Source organism: Dendropsophus ebraccatus, chromosome 1 (genome assembly GCF_027789765.1).
Source record: "Dendropsophus ebraccatus isolate aDenEbr1 chromosome 1, aDenEbr1.pat, whole genome shotgun sequence".
Taxonomy (NCBI): Eukaryota; Metazoa; Chordata; class Amphibia; order Anura; family Hylidae; genus Dendropsophus; species Dendropsophus ebraccatus.
This window is the reverse complement of record NC_091454.1, coordinates 91941973-91961527: the sequence shown is the minus strand read 5'-3', so window position 1 is coordinate 91961527 and position 19555 is coordinate 91941973. Positions and strand designations below refer to the sequence as shown.

General features: G+C 40.7%; 1 protein-coding gene across 1 annotated transcript in view; it reads right to left on the bottom strand.

The window, feature by feature from the left end:
- The window catches only part of TPH2 (tryptophan hydroxylase 2), a 171146-nt gene that overhangs the window by 126614 nt on the left and 24977 nt on the right, over positions 1-19555 (bottom strand). Inside the window, exons 5-6 of the mRNA XM_069955934.1 lie at positions 8603-8670; positions 3334-3530 (exon numbers count right to left, since the gene is read on the bottom strand). Of these exons, the coding sequence (XP_069812035.1) occupies positions 3334-3530; positions 8603-8670 (265 nt within the window). The remainder of the gene's footprint in view (positions 1-3333; positions 3531-8602; positions 8671-19555) is intronic.

The following is a 19555-nucleotide window of genomic DNA, read 5'->3' as shown; positions in this document are numbered from 1 at the left end:
GACATGTGCATCTGCATATAAAAGTATAATGCCTTTGTATCCAGTGGTGCTGAAAAGGCCTCCAGTCTTTCATGCTTTTCCATTAGTATCAGCCCTTTAGTTCGTCTGCCACCTAAAGTTGTGAATAATAATGTATATATCAAACCCCTTCCCTTGGGCTGGAAATCATAGGTGGCCACATACATTTTCTACAGAATAGTTCAAATAAACTTCAGATAGAGAAGAAAGAAATAAAAGTGGGCACACTGAACATATATTTAAGAGTGCAGCATAGTAAATGCTTGAATGATATATAGTGAATGAAATAATTGAAGAGATGCCAAATTCTGTATGCACTATATTCTGGGACTGGAATCTTTCAGCTAAATTGTCTAATCTATTCAATTGTCATAAAAGATCATACATTGTTAGTGTGTTTTCTCATATATCATGTCTACTCGCTGGAAGTTTTTTTACATGGTACAAAATATATCGGTTTTTCAATATTTTTTTCAATCTATTTCCTATTGACTTTTCTGTAAGTATCCCCTTTTATGACTATGATTATGTTCTGTAATATACAGCAGACTGAGCATTGCTTGTTGATTATAACGTAACCATGGGATGCATGGAGCAGACATTCACTATAAGGTGATTTGTCCCTTGCAGTACCACTGTTTACCAGAGAGCTGTGTGCCTATCCTTTTCCTTGATATCAGTGCAACAGTGCCATCTGCTGAGAGACCAAGTGCAGTATTTCATGCAATCTTATAGGAAGGATTTATTAGAAATTATAAGTGTATAAACCATTGGTCACATAAGTCAGTGCTTCTTAATTCCAGTCCTCAGGCCTCACCAACAGGTCATGTTTTGAGGCTATCCCATACAAAGGACACATGTGCTAATACCAGATGCACTGAGTATAATTATATCACCTGTGAAATACTAAGGAAATCCTTAAAACATGACCTGTTGGTGAGGCCTGAGGACTGGAATTGAGAAGCACTGATCTAAGTTATTCGTTTAAGGATAAGTCCACATAGGACAGAAATGCATTTCTGCAGTAAAATTACAGGAACAAATTTTTTTTTAGATTGTGGTGCAGATGTTTGTGGATTCGCCACTACAAAGTATGTAAATAGTGCAAGAATGTTATTGTGTTAGAAGTCCACATGTGCAATTGTTTGCAGTTTTTCAGCAACAAAAGTTATACCTTTTTACATACATTTTATATTTTTGCAGCTTTATTGCTAATTTTGATTTCCAAAGTCAATGGTGCAGATCCACAATTAATCCACAGCATTTTTGCAACATAAATTGACATGCTGTGGATTTAAAAATCTACCCACAGGTCAACTTAGTAAATCTGGCCAAGTAAATACTGGCATACTGCGGCACCAGTCTTGATAACTGTCCCCCTGTGTACAGTATATCAGATTTATTAAAATCTGGTACTGTCATACATTCTGGATTTTCCTCCTACAAACCCACAATGGATATTCTGCAGAATATCCATCCCATATAAACATACCCTTATTAATTAGGTGATAATTTGAGAAGCATAATGGTAGCATTTGTATAAAATATATAATTTTATACTGTCATTTTAGCTTACTTTATAGAGCCAGTGACCCAGCTAACAGCAAGAGGGTGCAAGGTGTGCAGTATAGCTGTCAGAAGGTTGAAAGCTGACAGGCTGGGTTTGACAGTCCCCCCTGAGTCTAGTTTGGGCCTGGGCTGCTGACAGCTGTACTGCCAGTACTGCCCTGATGGTGGCCCTGGAGTCCCGCCTTAGTCACTGACTGGCTTAGGGCATTTCTTTGCCCAGATCGTGACGTGGCAAGAGTGGGAGATGCAGGAACATAGCGGACAGGGCCAGCGTTAGGGGGAAGCAAACTGGGCAACTGCCCAAGGCCCCCATCCCCACGGCTTCATGGAGTGTCAAAAAAACATCCCAGCTCAGTGCTTCAAAGTATTTCCGCTGCCTGTGCCAAGTACTGAGCTAGGGTGTTTATTGATGTGATATCGATGGCAGAGGGGAACACGTCTGGGATCTGAGAGCAGGAGGAGATGACGGATGCTGCCCAAGACCTTCTGTGCCTGGCTCCAGCTTTGCCTCTGTCTCTTCCTGCAGCAGTCAAGTCAGTGAGCAGAAAAAGGGGAAGTGAGCCAGGCCCCCTCCTGCTTTTCATTACCTGTGGCTGCCTGCTTTCTTGTGCCCTGGGGGATTGTGATGGTATATGGGCACCTGTCTGATAGAGGCATCCTAGAAGGTATGTGTATGTGCATATATTGTGTGTGTTTGTGTGTGTATAAAATGAGTGTGCATATAGTGTGTGTATTCATAAAATGATTGTGCATATAGTGTATGTGTGTGTGCATGCATTAACTGAGTGTGCATGTAGTGTGCGTGTGTGTGTATGCATAAAATGAGTGTGTGTGTGTGTGTGTGTGTCTGTCTGTCTGTCTGTGTGTGTGTGTGTCTATGCATAGGCTATTTTCTCATAACGTTTTTTCATCTCCATTTTTGAGTTTAAAATAACGTCCATCACTTCGTTGTTTGCCCACCGATCTGTGCAATGACGGTTTTTTACATTTTTGGTACTTTATGTAGAATAATTGGCCTTTGGGTATGTTTTTAATTGAAAAGTCCATTGAATTAAATAGGAAAAATGGTGAAAGGATTGTGAAAAAAAAGAAAAACTGTGTGTGAACAGCTGAAAAATAATGTCCGCTGTATACAAAAGACGTCAGAAAATAATTGTCATGATCATTATTTTTATGTCCGCCACCTTTACTCTTTTATCGACGTTGTGTGAACATAGCCAGAGACCATCCATCTGCTAATGACCCCCCCCCCAGCCATCAGGAAAGAAGGATAGTGCTTAATGCTATTTCCTTCTTTCTAATCATGAATAGTGCACCCCAGTAAAATGGCTCATCTTAAAGGGAACCTATCACCACCAGACCCCCTGCTACAGCTCCGGATACTTACCCCATCTAGCCAAGTCCCGCGCGCACTGCAGAGATGAGTCCGATGCCCATAGAGAATGACGGCTCCATTCATTCTGTATGAGCATCGGACTCATCTAAGCAGCGCGCGTGCTGGGCTTCCGACAAGGATGGATGGACTTGGCGAGAAGGGGTAAGTATCCGGGGCTCTAGCGGGGGGGTCGGGCGGCCTTCACCCCGGCACGGGGGGAGGGGGTGACAGGTTCCCTTTAAGTAGATCTAGAGTTGTCAGAGAAGATGCCTGTCTGTCTCCTCCCCTTATCTCTCTGCCCCTTTTATCTATATTTTCTGAGTAACCTTTATTTAAAAATATGTAAAAAGCGAGTATACATTAAATCTCACCCTTCAAAAAACGTGCAACATCATCCAGCTGTGGAACATTATCTTCTCTATAGCCACAATACTTTGTTAATAAAGGCAGGTTCTTCAAGTATTCTCTACAGGCATGAGTCGGATAAAGCTTTGTAAGTTCTCTAAATACTGTGCCCCATGTCTTTATTTCTTCTGCTGTATACTCCACCCTTGGAATTGGATGTCCACTGAAAGTAGATAATAAAACATGAATTACAACAGAAGTACCAGCAGCACTGGTAAAGACATGGTGTTAACAATATATAATTCTAGGTCTGGCACCCAAGATTCCTATAGATCCTCTAAGGGTCCTATTAATGTGCCATTACTCATCCTTTTTGTGTGGCATTTTTCAGGCCTAAAAAAAACTGCCAACATGTTTTTTCTATGCATTTGCATTTCTTTCTGCCATTTTTTACTTTATGTGTGATTTTTTTTGTGTGTGTGCGTGGTTTAGACATTTTTGTGTGATGAACTTTTTTTTCCTCTGCCATCACTGCCATGACTTAGTTACTAGACCACACAAGGTGACAAAAAAGCCAGAAAAAAACACCATACACAGCAATGGCATTTTTCAGAACAATCCCAGTCTATGGTTCCTTTTTGGTCTGGCATATTTTTAACTTTATGTGTGATTTATTTTTTATTTTTTTTGTGGTTTAGGCATTTTTGTGTACCTAACTTTTTTACGTCTGCCATCACATGACCTAGTTACGGGACACAAAAGGTGACAAAAATGCCATACACACAGCAATGGCATTTTTGAGAACAATCCCAGCCTATGGTCCAAAAAACACCACAGTTTGCTAAAAAAACGGCACACCATGGGCATGCTGCATTTTGAAAAGCTGCCAAAGAGCCTCAAAAATGCCAGAAAGGAGAGAAAAATACCACCCCAAAAAAGCCATGTCTGTAAGGCAGATCATAAACTTCTATTGACCTAAGGTAGATGTGTGGCCAATTTCACCATGTAATAGGGCCCTTATAGTGTGTTTACACAGAGAGATTTATCTGACAGATTTTAGAAGTCAAAGTCAGGAATAGATTTGAAAAGAGGAGAAATCTCAGTCTTTCCTTTATGACCTGTTCTCTGTTTATAGTCTGTTCCAGGCTTTGGTTTCAAATATCTGTCAGATAAATCTCTCTGTGTAAATACACCATAATTACTTTTTTATTACTAATGAATCAGTAAACCAGTTCAACATTACATGTTGTGGTGCTCTGAGAATAAGCGAAAGATGGTGGTGGAGCCCATTTTCGGTGATCATGGACTAGCAGGGAGAAACAGCAGTCAGCCATGAGTTTGTTCTAACTGGTTCTAACAATTGGTGGGGGTGTTAGCATCCAGACCTCCATCGGTGAAAACCTTTGACATGCCTATTTAAAATTTTAACCCCTTTGCGTCAGTAATCTGTATATATACATTCCTACTGCATGTACCCCGTGCATTGGGAATGTATATATACGTTCCTGTACTGACGGGGGCTTTGTGATGTAAGCGGGATAGCTACAGACAGAGCTATCCTGCTGACATCTGTGCCCAGCGCCAGATGTAATGAGAGTCTCAGTAACCCCTTAAAGCGACTCTGTAGCCACTGTGGAACCCCCCCCCAAACTACTTATATCTTGTTGTAGCTTAGGCGAAGTCCTTTCTGGTGGTATGTTTTATAAAGCAGGTTAGGCTTTCATGAGGCAGAAAATCCAACTTTAGTAGCGGGGCTGCCGCATCTAAGAGGTGGGCCGAGAGCATCCGTGCCCTAGTGTAGTGCCGCCTTTGTGGTGTTGCTGGTCGTCTCCCCCTGCCTCCCGTGCTGCCCCCTGCCCGCCTTCACAGGGTTCCATGTAAATGCGCATGCAGCGTTTTTTTTCCACGCCGCCTCTGTGGTGTCTCCTCTGCCCGTCTTCCACGCACTGTTTAGTGAAGCTCTCAGTCCAGCCCCGGCGCACATGTTGGTGCACACTGTCTACGTCATCTTGTAGAGTTCTTGGGATCAGATCCCGCGCAGGCGCACTGGTCGCATCAGTGCACCTGCCATGTGACTACAGCAGTGCCAGAGTTAAAAAAAAACGCCACATGCGCATTCACATGGAACCCTGTGAAGGCGGGCAGGGGAGGCAGGGGGAGACGACCAGCAACACCACAAAGGCGGTGCTACACTAGGGCCACGAACGCTCTGGGCATGGCAGCCCCGCTACTAAAGTTGGATTTTCTGCCTCATGAAAGCCTAACCTCATTTATAAAACATACCACCAGAAAGGACTTCGCCTAAGCTACAACAAGGTATAAGTAGTTTGGGAGGGTTCCACAGTGGCTACAATGGCACTACAAAAGCCGCAATGTACAGCGATCGATCCGTTTAAGGTGCTCAGTGACAGATCAAGCATCTGTCACTAAGTGTGCTGACAGGCGGGGGTAAGCTCCTAACCTCTGTCCTGTCGGATCCGCGATCTATGTGTAGAGTCTGCTCTCAGGCAGGCTCTATACCTAGACCGCCGATAACACTGATCTATGCTATGCTATGGCATAGCATAGATCAGTATATGCAATCTAATGATATTACAATATATACAGTGGTGCCTTGGATTACGAGCATAATTTGTTCCGGGGCCGTGCTTGTAATCCAAATCCACTCTTATACCAAAGCAAATTTTCCCATAAGAAATCATAGAAATGCAGACAATTGGTTCCACATCCCAAAAATAATGATTTCTTATTCTGAATAACATGTAAAACTTATGAAACAAACATTCAGAAACAGCAGAATATGTGATATTATAAGTTACTGTACAGTAATGGAGAGGATGGGAAACACAAGGTCTGACGGAGACTGTAGGGAGCATGAAGGAATGAGCAGGACAGATGTGGGCACATACATGCAGCACTCTCTGTCTGGGGAGAGAGGGGTTACAGCTATGAAGAAATTACCTCCACAGTCCTGTCCCCTGATACAAGCCCCAGCCTGAAGTGGATCTGCTATGATTTGGAAGGTGAGGGAGACTTCCTGGGTCAGAGTACAGGGCTGTAGACCCCGCTATGCAGACTATGCCCCTCCTCCGCTCCCCCTCCTACCCAGTACTGGGAGCTCTTAAACCAAAGCAATGCTCTTAAACCAAGTCACAATTTTGAAAAAAAATGTGAGCTCTTAAACCAAAACACTCTTAAACCAAGTAGTTACTCTTAAACCAAGGTACCACTGTATATTACAATAATATATTTTACAGTAAATAAAAGTGTAAAAAAAAAGTGTAATTAAAGTTTAAAAGACCCCCTTGCCCATTATAAAAATAAAAATATAAATAAACATATTACATATTATAGCGTGCTTAACTGTCCGATCTATTAAAATATAACATTATTGTTCCCGCACGGTGAACGGCATAAACGGAAACAAAAAAACGCACCAGGATTGCTGATTTTATCAAATAATATATCACAAAAAAATTAATAAAGAGCAATCAAAATTTTTCTGTTACACCAATATGATATGAATAGGAATTAATAAAAACTAGAGATCATGGCGCAAAAAATGCCACCCCAATCAGCCCTAGAGACGGAAAAATAAAAGCGCTATGGCTCTTAGAAGGCGGGGAGAAACATTGCATTAATCTGACCTGGACTTTTGTGCATCAAAGGGCTCTGTCTTGAAGCGGTTAAACATTTTCTGAAATAAAACTTATACTTCAAGGCTATGCTCCCATAATGTCTTTTTAGACAGAAAAGTCTGTTTGTTGTTGTTTTTGTTGGTCGTTAATAATGATTATTATTATTTATGCTCGATATCATAAAATAATGGTCGTTATTTTAAAAACAACGGCCCATATTTTATCTAAAAAGAAGTTGTGGGCACATAGCCTAAAAATTATCCTTCTCTTATTTCTATTAGGCTATGTTCAGTTAAGTAAAATATAGGTAAAATACAAATGTAATTGTAAGGTAAAAATAAAAGAAACTGGACAGCAGTGCACACACTGTATAGAATGGCGGTCATAATGGAATAGAGCTGCCCAAATAATGAACTTTTTGTGCATGGACTGCCTACATCTACTGGGTTATGGCTAGGCCAATCCAAAACTTAAATATATTTCTCCTAGGCTTCAGTAATTGTTTTGCTACATACCCGAATTTTGGTTCACATGTAACATTATGAAAGATTGCCAAAGATAATTCCTGATGTACACCTATGCCTATGATCAATAGTACGGATGGAGATAGCAGTGACAAGCAAGGAAGCAGGTAACCTAACAAGATGCAGGGGATCATGGTGGGTGAATATGACTTTTTATATTTTTATAACAACTATATATTAAAACTATGTAATAACCCAGGAGATAACCCATTTAATGGAAAATTCAAGAAGCAAGAATGTTAGCATTTAACTTGGACTGTATGATGGGAAGCAAGGAGTTTAGGAGCTCTGCAACCGAACTCTGAACCCAGATGAACAACACAGAATTTGCAGGGAAACTAACAGCAGGGTAGATGCATGTAGGTAGTTTCCTTACCTTGATGCTCAGTGCTGTTTTTTTTTATTTAATAAGTTGTAGTTCGATATGCTAACTAGGTAGTGTGGTGCACTGGGGATGGTTCTCTCGCTTTCTGCCCCGGCTGGCCTGCCTCTCCTAATTAATATTGGGGCAGTGTTCTGTCACTTCAGAGCTCATCACTGCAGAGCTCTGGATCAATATTCATTAGGAGAGGCAGGCCGGCCGGGGCAGATCAGTGCACTAAGAGCGGTAGCCCCGTCCCCAGTGCACCAAACTGCCTAATTAGCATATGTATTCAACTACAAACTTAACAAAAAAGGCAATCAAGGTAACAAAACCACCTTCATCCTCGGGACATAACAGCAGGCAAGATGCTTCTAACCAGCTGTTAGCTTTCTTTTTAGGCTTTGTTAGCACATTATTTACATCAGTCTTTTGGTCAGTCTTTTTTCAACCAAAACTAGGAGTGAATTGAAAACACAATAAACTATGCAAACCTTTCCATTATAATTTTGCCCTGTGAATTTCACTACTGATTTTGTTTGAAAAAAGACTGACAGAAATACTATGTGTGAACATAACCTCAAAATAAAATAAATGCAATAATAATTTAAACCCAGTATATATTTCCTCAGGTTCCTTTTGTATAAAATGTCTATTGTGAACCAGTTCTGCAGTGATATAGAGCAACCAAACGACTGTTTGACCTCACAATATTTCAGTTTCTTAAGGAAAGTAGCAATTGTGAAGATATAAGAAAACAACAAGAACTTACTATTTATAGCTCATGGCCACATCCACAAAGTATTTCCTTCTTTGACGATATACGTTGTCCTTAAATCCCTTTAAAAAAAAAAAAAAGAATCCAAACTGAAGAAAATATGCGTAGAAGGGGAAATTTTTAACTAGCGCCACACATGTACACACACAGTAAAATAATACTTAATATAGCTGTAAGGTTAAAAATACAGACATATTTTTAATGTAATAATGAGCTTCATTAAAGTCACTGGGATAATGGCCATCAGTGCCATTAATTACGACTGTCCAAATAATTAAAGGGGTTGTGCAGTGAAAAAAAAATTCTTTCAAATCAACTGGTGTCAGAAAGTTATATAGATTTGTAATTTACTTCTATTTAAAAATCCCAAGTGTTCCCATACCTTTAACCCCTTAAGGTCAAAGGCAATTTTCGTTTTTGGCATTTTGCTTTTTCCACTTTATGTTTAAAAGGCCATAGCACTTAGCATTTTTTCACCTAGAGAACCATATGAGCCCTTATTTTTTGCGAAACCAATTGAAATTTGCAATTACAAGCATTATTTTTCCATAAAATATGCTGCGAAACCGGAAAAAAATAATTTGCGCTGTCAAATTGAAAAAAAAAAGGAATTTGTTTTGATTTCGGGGAGTTTTGCATTTACGCCGTTCGCCCTATGGTTAAACTGACATGTTATATATGTTCCTCAAGTCGGTACGATTACAATGATATGTAACATGTATAACTTTTATATTATCTGGTGGCCTGTAAAAAATTTAAACCATTGTTAACAAATATATGTTCCTTAAAATCGCTCCATTCCCATGCTTATAGCGCTTTTATTCTTGGGTCTATGGGGTAGTGTGAGGTGTAATTTTTTGCGCCATGATGTGTACTTTCTATCGATACCTTGATTGCGCATATGCGACTTTTTGATTGCTTTTTATTAAATTTTTTCTGTATTTGATGCGACCAAAAATGCACAATTTTGGACTTTGGAATTTTTTGGCGCTGACGCCGTTTACCGTGTGAGATCGGGAATGTGATTAATTAATAGTTCGGGCGATTACGTGCGCGGCAATACTAAATATGTTTGTTTATTTATTTATAGTTGTAAAATGGGAAAAGGGGGGGATTTGGACTTTTATTAGGGGAGGGGATTTTTTATTAATAAAAAAACATTTTTACTTTTTTTTCTTTACTGTAACTAGAAGCCCCCCTGGGGGACTTGTATATACACAGCACTCATCTCTCATAGAGATCAATGCTGTGTATATACACAGCAAAGATCGATTACATCGGTCATAGATTGCTTTGGCCTGCTGCAGGCAACAGCAATCTATTGCCAAGCCGGGATCAGCATCATTGCATCGCAATGCGGGGGGGAGATCCGTCCCACTAGACACCAGAGACTTGCGGTGTAAAGCCTCTAAATGCAGCTGTCAGGTTTGACAGCTGCATTTAGATGCTTAATTAGCGGCAGCTAATAGAAGCACTGCCTGGCTGCACATATCAGCCGGGATCAGGGCCATACAGAGCGGGGTCCCGGCGTATCAGATACGTCATGGGTCGCTAAGGGGTTAAGATATTATATATACTGCAGGAAGTATTGTTTAATTACATTCAAAAACAGTGCTCTCTGCTAACATCACTGGCCGAGTCAGGAACTGTCCAGAGTAGGAGAGGTTTTCTATGGGGATTTGCTACTGCTCTAGACAGTTCCTGACTCGGCCAGAGATGTCAGCAGAGAGCACTGTTTCTTAATGTAAATAAACAACATTTCCTGCAGGATATATAGTAGGTTATATGTATGGGAAGACTTGAGATTTTTAAATAGAAGTAAATTACAAATCTATATAACTTTCTGACACCAGTTGATTTGAAAGAAAAAAAAATTCCCTGGAAAACCCATTTAACATGTTTTTGCAAAAGTTTTTAAATTTGTTCTCATATTGTTTTATTGTCACCTTAAAATTATGACAATATTTTAGAATTATTATTATTATTATTATTATTATTATTATTATTATTATAACAACCATAGCCTCATAGACCACCAAACAAATATGAACAAGCGAACATGGTTGAGCTATATTTTCTTATACAATACTATTTTATAACTCAGACCTTCAGACTGGAAATCTGAACTGATGTAGCCAATGTCTCTTAAGATATATGGTACATTGACATTCCCATAGTCTTCATTATGCTAAAGTAATGTACTTTTACTGTACATTTAGCTGGGAAATGTCAGGAACCTACAGCTCCAGTTTTAGAAGAAATCAGTTGATTGCACTTTTTATATGTAAAAAATATATATACACACGACACAATTTTTTTATGATTGCAATCAATGGCAGAAAGGCATACAGTTCCATATGCTCTACTTATATTCAAGGCATCCTTTAAAACGAATAAAATGTGAATTTAGCCTAATCTTTTTTTCTACAACCTTCCTTGACCACCTCCGGGGACTCAGTGTTAGGTCTAATAACATGCAGTTTTTCTATTTATGTATATAAAACAGCCCATATATTCATCATTTCATTCTTTTCATTTCATTTTATTTTAATAAAATCAAAGTGTCTTTGTAATGTATGATCGACGTCTGAAAAGGAAACACTGTATAGAAAAAGAGTATACATTTGAAGATCTATTACCATATGAACTGTAATGTATCATATGATGTTTATAGCACAGGGGGAGTCCTGCAAGGTAATGTATAATAGCTGTGGCTGCAACTGTGTTTTGTTATTAAATATTTATGATCATATCAATCATCACTATTCGGATTCTTACACTTGGTAAGTAGATCGATAGATAGATAGATAGATAGATAGATAGATAGATAGATAGATAGATAGATAGATAGATAGATAGAGATATATATATATATATTATACTTCTCATCATGGTTTTGTTTTGACCAAATACAATATAAGGCCGGGTTTACACTATGTAACACACCAGCCAGTGTCAGTGAAGTTCACTGCGGTACCAGACGGATGAACCTCATGTCTTTAGATTTAGGCCATGTTCACATGGCGTATGAGACCGAACATTCTGTGACCTGTTCTGTGTCTCTAAAAAGATCATCTCTGCTGGTACTGCAGTACCGGCCAGATGATCTTCATGGCCGTAGAGTTCTGATGCGGGTGCATTAGCACATGCCCACATCAGAACTTCACACTGCACAGTATGAAGCAAGCGGCCAGAGCCGCTCGCTTCATAGTGTGCACTGACAGTTTTTTACGGCCGCTATTAGAGATGAGCGAACCGGGTTCGGGTTCGAGTCCATCCGAACCCGAACGATCGGTATTTAAATAGCTGGGGCTTCTGAACTTGGATAAAGCTCTAAGGTTGTCTGGAAAACATGGATACAGCCAATGACTATATCCATGATTTCCACATAGCCTTAGGGCTTTATCCAACTTCAGCAGCCACCGCTAATCAAATGCCGAAAGTTCGGGTTCGGATCGACTCGAGCATGCTCCAGGTTCGCTCATCTCTAGCCGCTATTCAATGATTAGCGGCAGCAGAAAACTGACATGTCAGCTCTTTGCAGCACCACTTGTGATCCCGGCTGGATTGTATACTATGTGAGAGCAGAAAGCCGGGTCCCCATGCAGCAAGTTGGACTGAAGACAGGTAATGTATACAGCGGAAGCCGGTTAAGGGGGTGGGTGATTTACATACTCTGAAAGATCCGCTGCGAGTATGTATTTACAAGGAGCTGCCAGTACCTTAGATCGTAATGGAACTCGCTACAAAATTCGCAGCGAGATTTCCTCTGCAATCTGTCCTGTGTGAAGCTGCCCTAAAAGTATACAATACAATGTATTTTGGTATATGGTGTTTTCCTGGCTGTTTTGGGTTGTGATTAGTGTTAGGCGGACTTGCTAAACTGTTTAGGAGATTGTTTCCGAACCTGAACGCTCCTAAACACTCAGCATTTGACTCTTGGTGGCTTGGAGAAGTTGGATGCAAACTTCTCCAGCCACTGGGGGTGAAATGCCTAGCATTTGGGTTAGATGAAGGTTGCCAAACCCAAACAGTTTGTCAATTCCACTCAGTACTAGTTATGATGTTTTTTCCTAAGAAAATATTAAGAAAATCTAAAACGTTTTTGAAAAATTTTTAAAACGCTGAAAAAAGAGCATGGCCTGACCTGCTATGTGAGAGGATGTGGCATTCATAGTTCCTGTAATTTCTCCTGTGCACTGCACCCACTGATCCTAAAGCAGTGGCTTTTGGTAACTTCTGACATGCCATCAGACATAGCAGAAAAGGAATCCAACAGCATCCAATTGTTTGCAAAAGGTTCCAAGCTTTTATTGCATTATCGAGAATACAGCAGCAATGTTTAAACCACAAAGGTCAGGCTTGACAAAGACCTTTGTTGTTGAATGTTGCTGCTGTATTCTTGATAATGCAATAAAAGCATAGAACCTTTTGCAAACAATCGGATGCTGTTGGATTCCCTCTCTCCCACATATTGATACACTGGCATTTGGGATTGCTGGTCATCTGGCGTGCATCCACTTCTACACCAGCATTCAAAACTTTTATCCACAGTGCTATTGGAACCTACTTTCTTCTTCCGAGTGAGTGGGATCACTAGGGTGGCCAGGAAAAATGGCAATAAGTCCATGGAAGATGGCAACTTGTTTAAAACAATTTTTCAACAACAAAAAACAGCAAAAGCCTGGACCCAACTTTAATTTGAAAGCTGCTGCCCTAATTATCTGTTGAGAAACCAGCTACTAATACAACCCCAAAAAAGTTGCAACTCGCAGGAACGAAGTAGCAGGGATACAACGAGTCAATCTACATAGAAACATAGAAGACTGTCGGCAGAAAAAGACCACTTAGCGCATCTAATCTGCCCTTTTAGTATTTTCTTATTATTATTTTAGGAGAGATATATGTTTATCCCAGTAATGTTAAATCTAGGAGTCAGAGTGAGGAGAATGAGAGAGACACTCAAGCTAGTTCTATCACTGCTGTTCGCTGGGCCTGCTCTGAACCATGTGAGGAATGAAAGTGAAGTACAGGGGAGAGGTATTCCAGTAAATTCTGTGAAATTCTATTTCCTTGGCACAAATTAATCTATCCAATGAGGAGCCAACCAAAAAAGGTATGTGCACAGCAATAGGCCATTGTAGCTCTTCTTTGTTGTTCCTAAATACTCTTATGGGCAGCATAAAAAAGGACATTAATCACATACGCCACAATCTAAAAAGCTTTAATGACTGCATTGGTGCAGTTGAAGAAAAAGTTAAGGTCTCCATACACCTTAGGCTTTTATTAGCTATGCCCACCATTTGCGGTGGGTTCGGACATCAATCTAAGGTGTACAGGGCTCTCCCGACTGTTCACCAACAGATGATGTCCGTGGAGAAAGGGGTAGGGTGTGATGGAAAACTACCGCCCAACCCCTTTAGCTATGGAGAGATTACCCTTCCTAACCCCATAAAGAACACAGGAATGCTCAGCCATGCCAAACATTCCTGTGTATGGGGAGTTCGGGGGATAGTCTGGAGAGATAACTTACGGCTAAATGATTGTTTGGTCATCAGTTATTGAAAGCGTATGGCCGCATTTAGTATTTAGATTTAGATTCTATAATGACAGGGATTGTTCCACATGACTGGTGCAAAGATAATGTGGTACCAATATTCAAGAAGGGGTCAAAGGATGATCCTGGAAACTATAGGCCTGTAAGTCTAACTATCTATAGTGGGTTAAGTATTTGAGGGGTTTGTAAAAGATGCCATATTGGAGTATCTTAATGAAAATAATCTTATAATGCAGCATCAGCATGGGTTGATGAAGGATCGGTCCTGTCAGACTAATCTGATCAGGAGGTCAGCTATAGACTGGACCTAGGGGAAGCTGTGGATGTTGTGCATCTGGACTATTCAAAGATATTTGATTCTGTGCCGCATGAAAGGTTGGTCTACAAAATGAGGATGCTCGGACTAGGGGAAAATATATGTAAATGGGAAAGTAACTGGTTGAGTGATATAAAACAGAGGGTGATTATTGATGGAACATACTCTGGTTGGGTAACTTCTTCCACTTCTTTTTTATATGTTTATTAATGACCTTGTAGAGGGGCTACAGAGTAGAATCTCCATTTTTGCAGATGATACTAAACTGGGTAAAGTAATCAGTACAGAAGAGGATAATATCATATTACAGAGGGATTTTGAGAAGCTGGAGGCTTGGGCCAAGAAATAAAAGAAAACTGTTCCCAATGGGGCAAATTTGCTAAGGCTGCAGTTCCAGACTTTTGACATCAAATGCAAAATTCTGAAAAAAGGTGTGTGTGTGTGTGTGTGTGTGTGGGAATGGTAATACAGAAAAGAAACTAAGAAACAAATTGTTGTAATCTTAGCAATATACAGCAAATTACAGTCTACCATAAACAGCAGTCTTTATTCAACTGAGTTATTACCCTTACTCACAACACTCCAATGGCTAAGGTTTCTTACATTATGTTTATTTTTCCTTGCACTATGCACACAAAGTCTATAAAAAAGGTTTGGGCCTTATTAAAAGTTTAATTGAACCTGAAGAACTGGTGTTAATGCTTTTTCTTTGGTCAGTCGGTTAAAGTACACTTCTGACAAAGAAAACTTAGAAGGTCCTTTAGATGTACTTGGAAAAAGGGTTGATAATCCCTGTGTTAAATCACAAACTTTTGTGTGGTGTACTGTGAGAAATTGCTGTAAATGGGTTATAAAACATCAACGGTATTATAATAATACAAGCTTTATTTCTACGCGGCATGGAAATTTCTCTGTAAGCAGAACTTTAAGTAAAAACAGTTCCAGTGAATCCTTTACATTTTTATGTTTCCTCAGATTAGGATGTCAAGTGATTTAACTGCATTATAAACTATGAAATATCACAGCAAATTTGAGAAAAGTCTGTTTTTGTTATTTAAGAGTATTGCACATATACTGTGCAGTTTTTCGGCGCTGTAAAAGAAACACATACAGGGGCTTAAAATATGCTATAAAACACGCACACAATAAGTAGAGATGTTGTAAATGTCAGCGCTCTGCATACATTTCTTGTTATTTGCCGAATACAAATGAGCTTTTCATTATTCAGCAAAAGATGGAAGATATCAATCTTAATTTGAACCCCTTTTATTTTCCAGATGTTGCAGGCAGCAAAAAATATCAGCTGAAAAGGAAATTGCCACTTTGAGGCTGAAATTAAATTCCGATAAGCCAGTCCACTTCAAAGTGCTGACGTGTTTGAAGCTGAACACCAGTAGCGCATCTCTCCGTTTTGTATATGCTTGAAGAAAACCATTTTGCTCTTTTAAGTACTGTTGTAAACTGGCCTAATGGAATTGGACAGTAAATATACAGTTTCCCAGTATCTCCCACACAGAGACCAAGGGGAATAAATGTTGGTTTAAATGATTGGTGGGATAATCCCGAGGGGTCTGACCAGTCTGAAGTAATTCTTGATTAATCAGCATCAGCGCCGACAGGGTGGACTGTTTATATGGACTGTCATTAATCTACCGTGATCTATAAAGATGGCAGGCAGCTAAATAGTGGAGCTTATCAAAGTAATCCCTATACTAATTACGTCTGGCTGTAAAGTAATATTTATACGACTCTGATTAATCTACTCTTTGCCATCCAATTGACAGACAATAATTCATAGAAAGCCAATCTTAATAGAAGGGAAAGAAATTCCTGATCTCTTCTTGTCAGCGGAGGTGGAAATATCCGATGTGTTTTTATAGAGGTTTATGAGGTAAAGAGCCCAGCTGCGCACTGTTTAAGAGCTGAACATTTAAAGCCATAACTTATAAACCACCTTTTCCCTTTTTTTTCCTTCTTTTTTTTATGTTCCAACATTTTACGGTTGAATTACAAGCTTTCCAGGTTTATTGTTTGTATACCTATATAATGTCCTAACTCATGCTAATCCTGTCAGAGGGAAGCTCAATGAAATCACAGTTGGCATTTTCTTCAGAAATCATTGTTTGCTGTGTTACACAGCCATGAGTCCATGAGTTATAAGCCTTGCTTTGAGACTAGAGGATGAGGTGTAAATGTGATGCAGTAAAGCTGGGGCATATGACATTTATGTAGAAGGCAAGTAAGACTAGGACTTATAAGTGCTTCTCCCAAGGCTCAGTGCTTGCTTGTTTAGAAGCAGCTGACAGTCAAATGCCCAACAGCCATAACCACTGTGTGCTTCATGTTTTTTCTATGAAATTCTCTGCATACCTGACATGTTCTCATTACTGATTCACATAAAGATTACACACAACAGCAAAGTCTAAAAGGCATCTCTACAAGATATGGAAGGCAAATACATAGCTTACTGGTGTACAGTGTGACAAACCGCCCTACTGTTTTCTTGTTCAGTGAGCCTTGAGAACCATGGATATAGTTCTTATCTTTCTCTCTTCAACTTGTATTGTATGCTCTTACTGTTAATAAAAATAGATTTTTATGATTTTGAATTGTATGCTCTTACTAACTGATACCCCTTCCTCTGTATCCAACTGTACATAAGTGTACATATATATATATGTTTTGTCGTCTTGTATTTAAATCATATTTTCACATTTATCATGTTAGTTTATTATTAGGTATACTTTCGGTATCATGCATATCCTGTATTTATACAATGTTCATTCATTACAGAGATCCATTAGCCTGAAGAAGGTCCGGGAAGGGCCGAAAGCTTGCTTTACTATTATGGTCTCTACTGCATAGTATCTCATATTGGTCGGAGTATACATTATTTTATCACTGTAAAATAAACCTTTCACTTCTGCATAATATTGAGTGCCGTGGACTTTACCAACCGTTCCATGACCTGTCCAGGTCACAGAACAGCTGGTGTCAGATAAGATCATCCCGTCCGGTACTGCAGTTGATCTTTAGCGCCGCTGACTTCTGATGTGAGCGCATCAGTGTGCGCCCGCATCAGAACTCCTCACTGCACACAATGGAGTGTGTGGCCGGAGCCGCACGCTTCATTGTGTGCACTGACAGGTTCTCTGCGACCGCTATTTAATAAATAGCGGCCACAGAAAACTGACATGTCAGTTTTTTGCGACACCGCTAGAGATCCCGGCTGGAACGTATACTATGTGCATACGCTCCAGCCGGGAATCCATAGATGGCAGCTTAACGTATATTTTCGTATTAATCACGGCCGTTGTTGCAATCGCTAACAATGACCATACTTTTACAAGAATATACGTTGTGTGAACATGGCCTTGCATACATTTTATACACTGCATACATTTTATTGTGTGCACTACTCCTTGCTATATTCACAGGGCTGTCCACATTTGTACCTGGCCCAGCAAATGTAAGCTAAGCAGCAATGCTGTATACACCCCACATTACATAGCATTCATTGCTAGATTTCTGTGAGAGCACCCAGCCCAGAAAATGGTAAGTGAGAGGTGATTCATACAGCACTTTGTGCGTCATTGCTCATTGTATAGGAGCCTTTGATAGAAGGGAGTCCAGCCTTTGATAAACACTGATCCCAAGCAGGGCCGGCCTTTGGGGTGTGCGACCTGTGCAGTTGCACAGGGCGCATCACTCCTGGCCAGCTAGGGGGCGCTCTGGCAGACAGAGAGCTGCACATCTAACTTATACATAGGAATCTCTAGGTTAGATGTGCTTTGTGTCTGCCGGAGCGCCCCCTTCAGCTGTCCGCCTCCCCTCCTCCCATGCTGGTTGCTTTGAGGCGCTCCTGCAGACAGGCAGTACATCTAGCTTAGAGATTCCTATGTCTAAGTAAGATGTGCAGCCAGTGGGGAGGCCCTTCCGCCCACCAAGCTTGCTGGGGACCTGGAAAATTACTGTTCCAGGTTGTCCCGGTAGGCTCCGCCCCCTGCCGACAAGCCCCCGCCCCCGGCGCCGACCGCAAGTGGGACACTGAGTGCACAGAGCCTTTATCATCCTGCTGAGAGGCTGCAAGAGGAGGAAGATACAGAAGGAAGGGGCAGTGAGAATAGCAAAGGGAGATAGCAGCAGCCACATCCATAAGTGTGCTGGGAACAGGCTAGTGATCAGCAGCAGCCTGTACTCAGCACTGATACTACTGCACTATGCTGCTGGCTGGAAGGATTCTTTCCTGGGCTACTAACATTATATGGCATTTGTGATTGCCAATTATTCATTTAGCAATGATTTATCATAGTTAGTATGATGGAGGTCACCCAGCTTTCCCAGCATCCTGGATGTCAGTATAATGGAGGTGACCAAGCTTTCTCAGCATCCTGTATGTCAGTGTAATGGAGGTCACCCAGCTCTCCCAGCATCCTGTATGTCAGTGTAATGGAGGTCACCCAGCTTTCCCAGCATCCTATATGTCAGTGTAATGGAGGTCACCCAGCTCTCCCAGCATCCTGTATGTCAGTGTAATGGAGGTCACCCAGCTTTCCCAGCATCCTGGATGTCAGTGTAATGGAGGTCACCCAGCTCTCCCAGCATCCTGTATGTCAGTGTAATGAAGGACACCCAGCTCTCCCAACATCCTGTATGTCAGTGTAATGGAGGTCACCCAGCTCTCCCAGCATCCTGTATGTCAATATAATGGTGGTCAACCAGCTCTCCAAGCATCCTGTATGTCAGTGTAATGGAGGACAGCCAGCTCTCCCAGCATCGTGTATGTCAGTGTAATGGATGTCATGCAGCTCTCCCAGCATCCTGTATGTCTGTGTATAATGGCGGTCACCGAGCTCTCCCATCATGCTGTATAGTAGTCAGTTTAATGGAGGTCACCCAGCTTTCCCAGCATCTTGTATAGTAGTCAGTATGATGGAGGTCACCCAGCTTTCCCAACATCTTGTATAGTAGTCAGTATAATGGAGGTCACCCAGCTTTCCTAGCATCTTGTATAGTAGTCAGTATAATAGAGGTCACCCAGCTTTCCTAGCATCTTGTATAGTAGTCAGTATAA